Here is a 15,725-nt window from a genome sequence, read left to right as displayed (position 1 = left end):
TCTCTCACAATCTAGTACTTTTATACCTCTGGTAGGACTGTATCCTGTATTATTGTGTCTACGAATTTAGGTAAAACCCAATGTTTGTTATTGTACTGTTCCGTAGCAGGAAAAAAAACTGTTCCGAATATGTTATCAAACTTTTTTTCTGATTTCTTTACCTTCAATATTTTTTAAAAAATGTATGTAATTATTTTTCCACAGTATTACGTAAATAAAAGCACTGTTTTTTTAAATAAAGAATGGAGCGTTCTGTCTTTATTAGTATTTTTGTTTTAATCACTGCCACTATTTTTCCCCAACTCCTATTGGAATTGACTGATATATCCGTCATTGGATCTTGCTGTTATTTCTGCTGTTTGAATTGAAAGATACAGTGGTATGAATGTTTCTGAACCTTTTGGAATTCCTCACATTCCTGCATAAAATCTCCATAAAATGTGATCTCCTAGTCAAAATCACACAGATGTAAAAACGGTGTCTGCTTGAACTAAAACCATCCAAACATTTGTAGGTTTTCATATTTTAGCATGCAAACAATAACAGAAGGGGGAAAAAATAAGTGAACCCTCTGCCTAAGGAGACTTAAAGAGCAATTGAAACCAATTTTTACCAAACAATTTAAGTCAAGTGTGTGCCCAATCACTGATGAGTGTCTTAAAGCTGCTCTGCCCACTATAAAACACACACCTGGTAAGAAATGTCTTGATGAGAAACCTTGTCGAATGTGCATCATGGCTCGGTCAAAAGAGCTGTTTGAAGACCCGAAATCAAGGTATTGTCGATTTGTATAAAGCTGGGAAAGGATATAAAACCATCTCTAAAAGTCTAGATGTTCATCAATCGACAGTCAGAGACGTTGTCTACAAATGGAGAGAGTTTGGCAATGTTGCTTCTCTCCCAAGGAGTGGCTGTCCACCAAAAATGACGCCAAGAATTCAGCGCAGAATAAAAAAGAACCCTAGATTGTCAGCTAAAGACTTAGAGAAATCACTGGCACAGTCCAATATCTCTGTGCACACATCAACTATATACAAAACTATGGCAAAAATGGTGTTTATATTAGATATTAAATGTGATGGTTCACTTACTTATTTTTCCCCCTTCTATCTTCTTCTGTTTGCATACTATCCTCATTCATTTAATTACAGTGGTGTTTTGATTTGGGTGGATACACTGCCCTTCAGTGGCAACAGTGAAAATGACATGACTCATTCAACATGGCTGAATCCAGCTGCTCCCTGTTAAGACCAACATAAGGTAAGTTTTTTTTTTTTGGAGCTAATGTTTTTTTATGCATTTGTAATTTAATTTATTGTATATTTCACCGTTTTTGTGTGGGAATGAGTTTTACGATTTGTTAAGAGCGTTGTAAAAAAATATTGTTAGCATTTTATAAGCTAGCAGATGTTTGCTGTGCAAGTTAGCCAATTGTTCTCTTGTTGTACTTAGATCCTCTTTTTTTTCACACCGTTTGAGGCCAAGTTCAGGTATTTTAATCCATCCATCTTTTATTGCTCGTCGTTTTACATCTCCTAAAATTTATTCTGCAACGCATTAAATGTTCCTAATACAATTACTAGATTATTCAAACTAACTACTTGATAGATTATACGACTACTAAAATAATCGATAGCAGCATCCCTACAGCAAATGAACCCCTGACATTTCAAACGGGCCCCTCCCACTTCTACGGACGTCACTGGCAGCCAATCCCAGCAAACGAGGTCATTTTGGGCTATTTCCATCAGCTGTAGATTTTCAGTCACTTCCTGTTGATTTTGGGGGATTTTACGGGTCACTTTCTGTTGATTTTGGGTTAGAGAAGAGGAAGTAACCCGGGTATGAATAGGCGGTGACTCAAACTCAACAGAAAGTGATCTGTAAATTCCATAAAATGAACAGAAACTGACCTGTAAAAGCCCCAAAAAATCGAAAACATTGACTGCGAATGCTCTGGTATCGAACGAACATTGTTTCGCCTTTCCCGGTTTAAACGGGGGGGGGGGGGGGGGTTGGTGGTGCGTCCCCTCTTCCCATCCCTGAAGGCCGGTTGATGGGTTAGGGGCCGCCTCAGTGATTGGCGATGGGGCAGCGTGGGGTCGGTTGCCGACGGGCTTACACTCACAAGGGATTCACACGATTACTGGTTTGTAGATCACAGAGCTGATTTGTGTACACACCACCCCTCCCAATCACATATCTTATAACCCCCCCCTTCTTTCCTTGGTCAACAGGCTCCCCCCCACATGGTGTCAACCGGAAATACATCTAGCTGACGAAAGCACCAACATATTCATAGTTAGTGTAGGCGTTTAACGTATTTCTTGTTGTTTGTGTTCTTTTCTTTCTTTTCTTGTGTTTTTTTTTTCTTTTCTTCTGTTCCCCCATAACCCCTTCCTGTTCACTGCTTTGTCTGAATAAACGAGGTATGTTGAATGATCACAATGGGAGTGTGTCATACTCCCAATGTGAAACATTAGAGCTATTCAGACCAACTGGGCACTTAGACTTCCATTCTCCGTGTCAAACAGCTGGACAGAACAGGTTTAAAAAAAAAAAAAAAAAATCAAAAGGAAAGCAGAAATATTTCTTTAACTGGAATGAACAGATATAGCAGTCTTTGGAATTGGCTGATTTTGACAAAACCAAAGTACTGTAGTAGTTTATGTGCCAGTGAAAATGAATGGCGAAAACAACCAAAATGGGAGTACAGTACACCCAACTCCCAGGTGGCACATTAAAATTCTTCAGTCTATACAAACAGGACAGGTTTAAAATAAATTAATAGAAAAATACAGAATTTCATTTCAAAATTTCATTGAAAAAAAACATTATTATCCCTAAAATCACGAGTTTTACTAGTTCGTAGCAGTCGCGTGCTCATTCCCTCTTTACGGGAAACGAAGAAGAATCTCCATGACGTCATTGGCATTCGGTGGCTTACCAACCAAAATGGCGGCCACAATGTTGAGGTCGCTTACCAAACTAGGACGTCCTTCAACAAAATTAATATTAAATCCAATAAACAGTCATATCGGGAGCCCCAGCTGCGCTGTCTTACAAAGCAGGTATGTGTAAATCTTGCATAAAAACTAAAAACATTATCAATTCTGCCGCATTAGCTCAAGGCTAAACAGGAATGCACAAGTGAATATTTCATATGTATGTAAACCCTAAAATTAAAAAAAATATGCTGATAAAATTGGAAATACAGTGAAGTAACAATGCTAAAAATGTTATTGTTACGTCGACCTGTTTAATTTGTGAGTTTAAAAACAGCTTGTCAGCTACATAACACGCAATTAACCCTTTCAGTGTCATTATGTTGTCAGCAAATTAAGGCTGTTTACACTGTTAACTATTATGTTGGTTATTAGGAAGAAACAATGGCAGCCAGATGTGGAGTGGACCGAGCAGTTTGCAGGCGCAGTGATGTACCCCACTGCACTTAATAAGAATTGGAAACCACCTCCATGGAACGGTAACTGTTCTAAACGTACTTGTGCGGCAAAGATTAGTGATTTAACTCCAGTAATTCGATTAGTAAAAGGATTCAAATTACATTTTTCTACTTCGAGTAATCGTTGAATTAAAGTGGTGTTGTAATTGTTTGTTTTGGAAGTGTTTGCATTTAGTTTTATTGATTTGGGTGGACACACTGCCCTCTAGCGGGAACAGTGACTCATTTCACATGGTTGAATCCAGCTGCTCCGTGTTAAGACCAACATACAACCCCTAGTAAAAAGTATGGAATCACCAGTCTCGGACGAGCACTCACTCAGACGTTTTATCGTGGAGAACAAACTCAGGTTAAAATGCTTGAAAAAATAATGAATTAGTTCAAAAGTGCAACCCTTTAGCATTCAGAAACACGAGAAGAAATGAATAAAAACATTGTGATGGTCAGTAAATGTTAATTTTATAGAGCAAATGCTGGGAAATATATATGGAATAACTCCATTCTGAGGAAAAAAATATTGAATCATGAGAAACCATTTTGTGGATCATTTTTTCCCCCATTTCCACCACAGATTATCAATAGGGTTGAGATCTGGGCTATTTGCAGGCCATGACATTAACTGGATGAGTCTTTCTCCAAGGAATTCTTAAACAGTTTTAGCTCTCTGGCATGATGCATTGTCATCTTGGAAAATGACATATTTTCAATTGAAGGATAAGAAAGCTGTCTAAAATTTTAATGTAAACTTGTGCATTTATTGAAGATTTAATCACGGCCATATCCCCAGTGCCTTTTCCTGACATGCAGCCCCGTATCATCAAGGACTGAGGAATTTTGATGTTTTCATCTTTGTAAATCTCACTGAAATGGCATCAAACAAAAGTTCCAGCATCATCACCTTGTCCAATGCAGATTCTTGACTCTTGACACCTTGTCCAATGCAGATTATTGACTTTTGACAAGGTGATGTTGCTGGAACTTTTGTTTGGTGCTGTTCCAGTGAGATTTACTAAGATGACTGCCTGAAGACATCAAAATTCCCTCAGTACTTGATGATATGAGGCTGCATGTGTGGCAAAGGCACTGGTTAAATCTTCAATTTCAAATTCATTATCTTTTTATCTGAGTTTTTTGAACATGATAAAATTTCAGAGTGAGTGCACGTCTGAGACTGGTGATTCCAAACTTTTTGCACGGGGTTGTAAGCTAAGGTTTTGTTTGAGCTAATGTTTTTTTTAATACATTCATGATTTAGTTTATAGGTATATTTAGCCTTTTTTTGTGGGAATATGTGTTTGAACCATTTGTTAAGAGCATTGTTTAAATAAAAAAAAAGTTAGCATTTTATAGCATTTAAGCCAGCTGACTGTTGCTATGTAAGTTAGCCAATTGTTCTTTTGTTGTACTTGGATCTTCATTTATTTGTTTATACCGTTTGAGCCTTAAGTAAGGTTTTTTTTTTTTTTTTATGTTCCTTATCCGACTACTCGATTATTTAAACTAATTACAAAATAATGGATAACTGCAGCCCTAAAGCGTAAGTGTAAAATGTTTCATATAGATTTAAAGCATCCCACGTGGTTTGTTTTGTTAGACAAAGATCCTCCGGCTGAGAAGGACGTCTCCAACCTGACCATCAACTTCGGGCCGCAGCATCCGGCTGCTCACGGGGTGTTGCGTCTGGTCATGGAGCTCAGTGGCGAGTCTGTCAAAAAGTGCGACCCCCACATTGGCTTACTTCACCGTGGCACAGAGAAACTAATAGAGTACAAGACTTACCTGCAGGTAGGACTCAAAATGTACCTCAGAAATTGACTTTATTTAAAAACACTTTTGTATTCTACCGAAGGCTCTGCCCTACTTTGACCGCTTGGACTATGTTTCCATGATGTGTAATGAAGAGGCTTACTCGCTGGCTGTTGAAAGGCTGCTGAACATCAGAGCTCCGCCTCGTGCTGAGTGGATCCGAGGTATTACAACTGGACTCTGATCCTCAGTGCTCAATTTGCAAGCTAATCATTCCTCTTTTGCTTATTGTTAGTTCTATACGGAGAGATGACTCGCATCTTAAACCACATCATGGCAGTCACCACTCACGCGCTCGACATCGGCGCCATGACCCCCTTCTTCTGGTTGTTTGAAGAACGAGAGAAGGTCCGATCATGTAATCGTGTTCATACTCCAAAGATACTTGACATTACTGCTGCAACGGTTAATCGATTAACTCCAGTAATTCGATTAGAAAAAAGCTTCAAATCAATCCGTTTGAGTGGTGTTGTAATGGTTTGTTTTGAAAGTGTTTGCGTTTAGTTTTATTCATTTGAGTGGCTACGCTGTGATACACAATGAGATACAGTGGTTTGAAAAAGTATCAGAACCTTTAGGAATTTTTCACATTTCTGCATAAAATCACCATCAAATGTGGTCGGATCTTTGTCAAAATCACACAGATGAAATAACAGTGTCTGCTTCGACTTAAACCACCCACACATTTATAGGTTTTCATATTTTAATGAGGATAGCATGCAAATAATGAAAGAAAGAGGAAAATAAGTAAGTGAACCCTCTGCCAAAGAAGACTTACAGAGCAGTTGAAACCAATTTTTACCAAACATTTCAGGTCAGGTGTTTGCCCAATCACTGATGAGTGGTTTAAAGCTGCCCCTGCCCACTATAAAACACACACCTGCTAAGAAATGTCTTGATGAGAAGCGTCCTCTGATGTGCATCATGGCTCGGTCAAACTGTCTGAAGACCTGCCATCAAGGATGGTTGATTTGTATTAAGCTGGAAAAGGATACAAAACCATCTCTAAAAGTCTGGATATTCACCAATCGACAGTCAGAGAAGTTGTCTACAAATGTAGAGAGTTTGGCACTGTTGCTTCTCTCCCAAGGAGTGGCCGTCCACCAAAGCTGACGCCAAGAGTTCAGCGCAGACTACTCAGAGAGGTAAAAAAGAACCCTAGAGTTTTTGCTAAAGACTTAGAGAAAACACTGGCACAGTCCAATACCTCTGTGCACACATCAACTATATGTAAAACAATGGCAAGGAAGCCACTGCTGTTTAAAACAAACATTGTTGCATGTTTAATGTTCGCAAAAAGGCATTTGGACACTCCACAGAAGTTTTGGCAAAATTTTTTGTGGACTGATGACACCAAAGTTGAATTGTTTGGTAGTAACACACAACGTCATGTGTGAAGGAATAATGGAACAGCTCACCAACGTCAACACCTCCTCCCCACCGTGAAGCACGAATCATAATTGGGGATGTTTTGCTTTATCAGGGCCTGGACAACTTAAAATCATGAATGGAAGAATGAATTCAAAAGTTTATCAGGATGTTTTGCAGGAAAACTTGAGGTTGTCTGTCAGACAGTTGAAGCTAAAAAGAGGATGGATGCTGCAACAAGGCAATAATCCAAAACACAGAAGTAAATCAACTTCAGAATGATTTCAGGAGAACAAAAGACATGTTCTGGAGTGGACAAATCAAAGTCCGGACTTGAACCCCATTGAGATGCTGTGGCATGACCTAAAGACAGTGATTCATGCGAGACATCCCAGGAATCTGACTGAACTACAGCAGTTTTGTTGAGAAGAATGGGCCAAGATTAGTCCTGATCGATGTGCCAGACTAATCTGCTACAGGAAGCGTCTGGTTGAAGTTATTGCTGCCAAATGGGGGGGCCACGAAATACTAAATGTAATGGTTCACTGACTTATTTTTCCCCCTTCTGTCATTGTTTACATACTATCCTCATTAAAATATGAAAACCTATGAATGTTTGGGTGGTTTTAGTTAAAGCAGACGCTGTTTTTTCATCTGTGTGATTTTGACAAAGATCACATCACACTTGATGGTGATTTTATGCAGAAATGTGAGAAATTCTAAAAGGTTGATACTTTTTCATACCACTGTAACTCATCTAACGGCTGAATCTAGCTTCTCCCTGTTAAGACCAACATAAGCTTAGTTTTTGTTTGAGCTAATATGGTTGTTTATGCGTTCGTAATTTAGTTTGCAGGTATGTTGAGCATTTTTTTAAGGAATATGCGTTTGAACAATTTGTTAAGAGCACTGTTAAAAAAACAAAAAACAAAAACAAAAACAGGATTTTATAGCATTTAAGCTAACTCATTTAAGATAACTCATTTAACATGTCTGAATCCAGCCGCTCCCTGTTAAGACCAAAGTAAGGTATGTTTTTGTTTGAGTGAATATGTTTTTTATGCATTCGTGATTAATTTAGTTTATAAGTATATTTAGACGGTTTTTGTTGGAATATGTGTTTGAGGTTTAGCATTTTATAGCATTTAAGCTAGCAGAGTGTTGCTATGCAAGTTAGCAAATTTTTCTTTTGTTGTACTTCGATCCTCATTTATCATTTTTTTAAAGCATTTGGGGCTAAGGTCATGTCTTTTAATTTATTTTTAAATGCCTTTATTGCTCTTGTGAAATGAAAATGCAACCCTGCATAGTTTGATTAATAATCGAGAGATGCAGACCTAACTGACATCGCAATTCCCTTTTGTTAGATGTTCGAGTTCTACGAGCGAGTGTCCGGAGCCAGAATGCACGCCGCTTACGTCCGACCCGGCGGTGTTCATCAGGTAACGGGATCAAATCAAAGTGGGATGAATGCCTTGGCACTGATCGGCTGATTATTTCACAGGATCTTCCTCTGGGCCTGATGGACGACATCTACGAGTGGTGCAAGAACTTCTCCGTCCGCATCGACGAGGTGGAAGAGGTGCGGTGGCATTCCCGGGAATATGATGCGAGTCAGTTACCGGTCTGAAGCGTTTGCGCTCTTCTTGCTGCAGATGTTGACTAATAACCGCATTTGGAAGAATCGTACTGTGGACATCGGTGTGGTGACCGCAGAGGAAGCCCTCAACTATGGCTTCAGGTGAAGTCACCTTTCATATAGACTTGTAGAACGTATTGTTTATTTCGGGATATGAATCACAGCAGCCCAAAAAATACACAGTGGAGATGCATTGCATTTGCCTGTGAGTGTTGTTATTAGTGCTGCAACGATTAATCGATTAACTCGAGTAGAGCTGAAACGAATACTCGAGCAACTCGAGTAACTCGAGTTTAAAAACTGATCCGAGTAATTTTATTCACCTCGAGTAATCGTTAATTTTGACAGCTCTAAGCATCACGTTTTGCTCGGACTACTTTTAACGCGGACTACTTTTGATGCGGGACAACGCGCTGATGTCACGTGCGGAGAGGAAGAAGGAAAAAAAAAAAACTTACTGCAGTCGACAGCCGCCACAAACGACGCCGACGTTGCTAAATACTAGCCCGCACGATGCTACGTTGGTAACAGGTACCGTCTGATGCGTCTCATAGAGATCACAGGTATGTTGAACTAGATGCGCATTGACAGACTCGGCCGCGTCTGGGCAGCGTTAGTAAACAGCCGCCATCTTAAAGCAGTAGAGCGCTAAAGCGCTAATCAAGAGCGCTAAAGCGCTAATAAATAAGATTAACGTTACTGTGACTAGCTCACGTAACGTTAGCCCTGCGGAGGGCTAGGTTTCTATTAATTATGACCACTTTCGATGCGTGGCTAACGTGTCTTACGTACAGGCTTTAACATAACATAGCGTTGTGGAGTGATGAGGATGTAAAATAAAAACTCAATAATGCTAACTATCAATTTTAGCTCAGTAGTCATTGCTGGATAAAACACCAAGTAGCACTAGTCCCTAATGTGCTCCAATACAGCCTGTATCATACATCTATTCATCAGGATTTACAGTTTAGACTAACTTAAAATTTAACTGCAATCTAACTGCTTTATTATGTTTTTTATTTTACACCCTCATCACTCTACAGCGCTGTTTTTATAGATTAAATAAAGCCTGTATGTAAGACACGTTAGCCACGCATCGACAGTAGTCATAATTAATAGAAACCTAGCTAACCTAGTTAGCAGGGCTAACGTTCCGTGAGCAAGGGACAGTAACGGTTGGAGAGTATTTTTTAGCGCTGAGAAGTCTACTGCTTTAAGTCTGTCATTTCGCATCTAGTTCTGTAAAAATGTGGTATCTTTGAGAGGCATCAGGCGCTAACTGCTACCACCGTAGCATCATGTCCGGTAAAACTTTATTTGACGGTGGCATCATAAAACTGTCATACGACCAAATGAGCCACCATCATTGCTTCAAGAAGCTTCATTTGGCCATCACTGCTCCCTTGGGTGAGACAGTCAACCTCTGCTGCCACTTGCTATCAACACTGTTGTCGTCCAACATGCCTCTTAGCATGCGTTGCAGCGCGACAGATCTAAATGACAATCAAAATTCGTGTTCTGTGCTAATTATTTCTTCAGTTACTGTTCTAGTTGTTTCACTAATAGCTTGCTTTGGTATTTGTTAACACTGTATTTGACTGTGGCATCATAACACTGTCATAATTATGGCATAACACTGTCATGAGCATTAATGAATGCTTATGACAGATGTCATTTTGTGTCATCCGGCAAATTTTTTCACTTTTGAATGAATGTAGAAGATCCAAGCTTGACATAAATGGAGTTAGTGACATAATTTGCTAGATGATATTTCATGACATCTGTCATAAGCATTCATTGCATTTAGGGCTGCAGCTATCGATTATTTCAGTAGTCGATTAATCGATAAACCATTAGTTCGAATAATCGAGTAATCAGATAAGGAACATGAAAAATTAAATTACCTGAGCTGAGCCTCAAACGGTATAAAAAATAAATAAATGAGGATCTATGTGCAATAAAAGAACAATTGGCTAACGTACATCGCAAAAGTCCACTAGTTTAACTGCTGCAAAATGCTAACTTTTTTACAATGCTTAACAAATGGTCCAGACGCATATTCCCACAAAAATAGGGTAAATATAACAATAAACTAAATCACGAATGCATTAAAAAAAAACATTAGCTCAAACAAAATTTAGCTTAGGTTGGTCTTAACAGGGAGCACCTGGATTCAGCCATGTGAATCGAGGCAGACTAGAAGGCAGTGTATCCACCCAAATCAATAAAACTAAATGCAAACACTTTCAAAATAAACCATTACTACGACACTTAAATTAAACGAATACTCGAAGCAGCAAAATTTAATTCGAATGTTTTTTTTCTAATCGAATACTCGAGTTAATCGATTAATCGTTGCAGCACTAATTGCATTCGTAATTTAGTTTATATGTATATTGCGCATTTTTCTGGGGGAATATGTGTTTGAAACATTTGTTAGCATATTGTAGCATTTAAGCTAGCGGACTTTTGCTATGTAAGTTAGCCAATTGTTCTTTTGTAGTACACAGATCCTCATTTATTTGTCATTTATACCGTTTAAGGCTCAGATCGGGTATTTTAGTTTTTTTTGTTCCTTATCCGATTACTCAATTAGTCGAACTAACTAGTTCATCGATTAATCGACTACTAAAATAATCGATAGCTGCAGCCGTAGTTGTCATATCGGTTGTCAATGATGTCACCAAGGTGTTTGAGTCTGAATATCAATTGTAAACCAATGCTAATTTTCATAAGCAAGTAAATGGTGTCTTCCATTGGACCGTAGCATTAAGCTAGGAGGCGTTCTAGCTTGAAGTAAAAGGCAATTTTAATGTAATATTTCCCCTCTTCTAGCGGGGTGATGCTGAGAGGGTCTGGCATCAAGTGGGACCTGCGCAAATCTCAACCGTACGACAAGTACGACGAGGTGGAGTTTGACATCCCGATAGGAAGCAACGGCGACTGCTACGACCGGTCGGTGATTTAGCGCTCTGCTCCTTCTTGGCGCGTTTCTCGGCTCAACCGCATTTTCTGCAGGTATCTTTGTAGGATAGAGGAGATGAGGCAGTCGCTGCGAATCATGCACCAGGCTCTGAACAAGATGCCGGAAGGTGAGATCAAGGTAGACGACGCCAAAGTGGCGCCGCCCAAGAGGTCTGAGATGAAGGTGAGTTGAACGCAGCATAGTAGAGACGAAGCGCACAGCGCTAACGTGTCATGTCTCTTTGACAGATGTCCATGGAGTCTTTGATTCACCATTTTAAGCTGTACACCGAGGGCTACCAGGTCCCCCCAGGGGCCACGTATACCGCAGTGGAAGCCCCCAAGGTGACCGTTTTTTTTCTCTCGCAACTTGCAAGTAAACTACAAACGATAATCCTCTTCACAATGGTAACAATCAGTGAAGGCTTATTTGTTGTTTTCGCGCATTATCCGCAGGGAGAGTTTGGTGTTTACTTGGTGTCGGATGGATCCAGCAGACCCTACCGCTGCAAGATCAAAGCTCCCGGATTTGCCCACCTGGTGCGTGTTTTAAGCCGACACTGCAAAATATTTCAACATGCGGCGTCTCGTCCTCGAGGCGACTCTTGACTTTTTAAAGTACCGACCAAGCTGTTTTTATTTATACTCCACTTGCTGCTTCCTTCCTGTTTCTACAAGCGGCATTGTTTTGAATTAGGTCTTTAAAGTTGTGTACTATTGCGAAGTGGTGTTTGACTGAAACAATTTTTCTGGTTCCCGATACACAGTTGAATGTTACCGGTCGATATTGTACTATTCCAAACCCAACAGGGAATCGTGTATTTTGGATTGAATGAAACTTTATAGATTAATAGGGTGCACATTTGAGACCTTGGTGCCTAGGGAGTTTTTTGGATCCTCCTCAAAATTGGTGAGAATGTTCATGAGACATATGAGATCTTAAGTTTCTCAAAATAGTGAGGTTTCATTCACGGGCCTCACCTGGGCGGGGTGCCAAAGTCAGCCATTTTTTTGGGCAAAACACCAAATTCAGAAAATGACTAATAATTCCCTGATACAACGTTCAATCTTTTTCATATCAGGCGTATATGAGAGGTATCCCAGCCTGAACACGACTGCATTGAAATATTACCCATTAGGCCTGGCGCACCCAAGTGGGAACAGGAAATGCCCTTTTTTACAAGACGGACTCCTCCTGGAAGGGAAAACAAATCTATTGACCTCAAACCTGTGTTCAGGTGCTTGATGAAAAATGTTGGGGTTCCGTTGAAGCCGAGAGGTCCAACAGGAAAGTATAAATGACCATAGTCATTTCGTCTCGCCACAAATTCTGAACAGTCATAACTTCTGCTTCAAACTTCCCGTGCTTGGTGAGAGTCGTAACCTGAGAGTCTTTTAGGGGTCATTTGCATCAACCCTACAGCGCCAACTAGTGGCAACAGAAAGTCACTAATTTTACTTATACATAGGGATGTCCCGATCCAGGTTTTTGCACTTCCGATCCGATACCGATATTGTTTTGCACTTCCGATCCGATACACCGATACCGGCCTATCTGAGCATGTATTAAATTTTAAAGTTATTTAGCCTCCTTACTTAGTTATCAGACTCATGTTGAAAAGGGTTTTAGTACTCTTGATAACAACTAACCAGGTGAATTAGGTGAGTTTGAATAACACACAATGGTTGGTAACAAGAAACTGACCTGTTTATTCAGTGACAAAGACAAAACATTGTAAATGACAAACAGAAATGGCATAGTCAGTCAGTAAAACGTGCAAATAATATTGTAAACTGTCAGTGGAAAATCCCACAAACCCCCCAAGCTATTAGATGCTTTTAATGTTTCGTGCATTAGTTACAAAAATTGTATAAAAAGCCTCTCAGGTTTAAATAAACGACTATTTCAGGATCAAGTTAACATTTTAAAACAGTAAATAAAATACTCAAGTCCCCATTCTGTATCAGCAGCTTTAAACTACATTCAATTAATTTAATTTTGCGAATCAACTGTTGTTAAAATTGCTCCCGTTATTCCATAATTTCCCTTCTGTCTACTATTGACATGTGAAAGTTTTAAAACTGTTTTGAAGATAGATTCAAGTCAAGATTTTGCCAATTTAGGAGTATATTGCTTCCTTTGTGTGTGTAAGCGGACACAAGTTCGCTGCAAGCCAAACTCCATTCAAAAATGAATGCGGGAGTCAGGAAGTAGCATCCAAGCTCCAGGTGCTTTTATTTAGCTGCACTGTCACATCCAAAAATGAACCCAGGTGAAACTAAAAGAAATAGAATGTACAGAACGAAAATGATTGACAGGTTTGACTATCCATATGCTATATATGTCAAATATATACGAAACCAATTCCCATACAATGCCTCTCAATATTCTAATATGCAAATGAAGCATGCAGCAGGTGCCAAAGTTTACAAAGTGGTCAAAACGCTCCAAATATGGCACATACATCGCTAAATACTATATATAAAAAATGTTGTACTTACAGACGATGCCTTCGAAGGCGCAAACAACACGACAAGTTTAGGATAGCGTGAGCACAGTAAACAATGCTGCCCAGCTCTCGTCAAACGGCGGACTGACGAAACGACTACAAACATGGCCGCCGCGCTACTTCTTTGCTGTCGGACGGCTGTCAAAATAAAAGCAGGGACGAAAAATGCACATCGCGAAATGAAGGGCAGAAAAAGGAGTATTTTAGATAAAAAGTTAATTAGGTTCGCTTGGAAGGTTCACTACAACAGCCTACAAGGGAAGTCTCCTGCTTTAAGATGGCGGCTGTTTACTAACACACCTAGTTTTCAATGCATGTGTATGTCGCTAAATGCTTGATTAGGTTGGTTGTATTAAAACTTCTTATAGCTTTACCACCACGCTTGACTTTATTGTGGCATATTACTCTGCCTCTTCGTCTTTGTCGTCCTTTAAGGTGAAATGATCCCACACAGCTGACATTTTTACAGATAAGTCTCAGTAAATTGGGAGACGGTAATGTAGCGTGTTGAAGGTGTGCCTTAAAATGCGGATCGGATTTTAGGGAAACCGAAGCAAAAACTGGAATGGATTGTGTATATCGGTGCGCTGGAAAACCCGGACCGGATTTTCAAAAAAAACTGGATCGGAAGTCTGGATCGGAATTTTTCCGTGTCGGCCGATCCGATACCGATCCGCATTTTTTTGCCCATATCGGCGTCCGATCTGATCCAAATATCGGATCGGGACATCTCTAATATATACAGTATTGGCCAAAAGTTTGGCGACACCTCAAAGGTGGATACTTTGAAGAATGTACAATATAAAATCTGTTTTCATTTATTTCACTTTTTTTTTGCCATTCCACATGTTCGTTCATAGTTTTGACGTAGGATTTAAAATAGTAGTGAAAATATATAAAACGTAAAAATGTTTAGGTGTGTCCAAACTTTTGACTTTTGTTTCAGTCATCAACATGCTTTGCCCCCAGCCCCACAAAAGTAAAACTCCGCCTGTGGTTACAAACACTGACAATAAAATGTGCATAAAGGCTGGTTACAAACTTTGTTTCGAGTTTTGTCGCGTTGTCCTGTAATTCCGCGTTGTCCTGTAATTCCAAGTGCTTCCTTGTTGAATTGAATGTAGACTTTTTAGCGGCCGACAGTCTTTTACAGCCAGCGCAAAGTTTGCAACGCACGGAGATATTTTTGTCATCTTTACTGGACAGAAATGTGAAGTAATGGCTGTATTTCCAGTGAGCAAAGGCATCCATTTGCGGTATATATCCTGCCTTTCACTGTTAGGCTAACAGTGTTAGCCTCGCTGTCTCGTCAGAATGCTATGTTGTTGACCGCCGTGGCAGACAGCCTCAAACAGCATCGTAATACACGTGACCCGTTTTTTCCCCCCCGATGAGAAATGCTCTTCATACATGACTGCAGTATTCTTCATTCTACATACATTATGAGGCAAAAACAAAATAGTAACGCACAGGCACTAGGGAAACTAAATTTAATCGGATTACTGGCTTGGAAAAATGAACGCTTTAGATTACTCGTTACTGAAGAAAGTAATCAGATTACAGTAACGCTGATAATCGATACGTGTAGCCCTACTGCTAACCTCCCACTTCAAATGGATTGGACGTCTAGATATTATAAACTAATGACATCAGTACCAGTATTGAAGCTACCAATTAGCGATAACGGATTTTCTGTTTGTTTTTAGGCCGGTCTGGACAAAATGGCTCAAGGACACATGCTTGCAGACGTAGTGGCTATTATTGGTAAGCGACATCATCAACATGGCCGTCCTGCCGCTTGTCGCTTTCAGTTTTTTTTTTAACTCAAACTTTCCTCTTGCGACAGGCACGCAGGACATCGTGTTCGGGGAGGTGGACCGCTAAGTAGGATCGGACTTAATGAGCCTAATAATCTGTGATATGTAATCCCTAATAAACATATTTTAGGTCAGATCGACATGACGACTCTTGTCAT

At 39.8% G+C, this 15,725-nt stretch overlaps 1 protein-coding gene across 1 annotated transcript; it reads left to right on the top strand.

Annotated features, from left to right (window-relative positions):
• Positions 1–2,907: 2,907 nt before the first annotated feature.
• ndufs2 (NADH:ubiquinone oxidoreductase core subunit S2) lies at positions 2,908–15,707 on the top strand. Its single transcript, XM_057856344.1, has 14 exons — positions 2,908–3,071; positions 3,381–3,484; positions 5,058–5,248; positions 5,313–5,433; positions 5,505–5,617; positions 8,005–8,079; positions 8,142–8,219; positions 8,293–8,378; positions 11,112–11,231; positions 11,295–11,424; positions 11,490–11,585; positions 11,697–11,780; positions 15,457–15,514; positions 15,597–15,707. The coding sequence occupies exons 1-14, from the start codon at positions 2,920–2,922 to the stop codon at positions 15,632–15,634; spliced, it is 1,446 nt and encodes a 481-aa protein (XP_057712327.1). The 5' UTR covers positions 2,908–2,919; the 3' UTR covers positions 15,635–15,707.
• Positions 15,708–15,725: the final 18 nt, after the last annotated feature.

The sequence above is a fragment of the Corythoichthys intestinalis genome, chromosome 13 (assembly GCF_030265065.1).
Source record: "Corythoichthys intestinalis isolate RoL2023-P3 chromosome 13, ASM3026506v1, whole genome shotgun sequence".
NCBI classification, from domain to species: domain Eukaryota; kingdom Metazoa; phylum Chordata; class Actinopteri; order Syngnathiformes; family Syngnathidae; genus Corythoichthys; species Corythoichthys intestinalis.
Note: the sequence above shows the minus strand (reverse complement) of the source record. Positions and strands in the feature narration are given on the sequence as shown.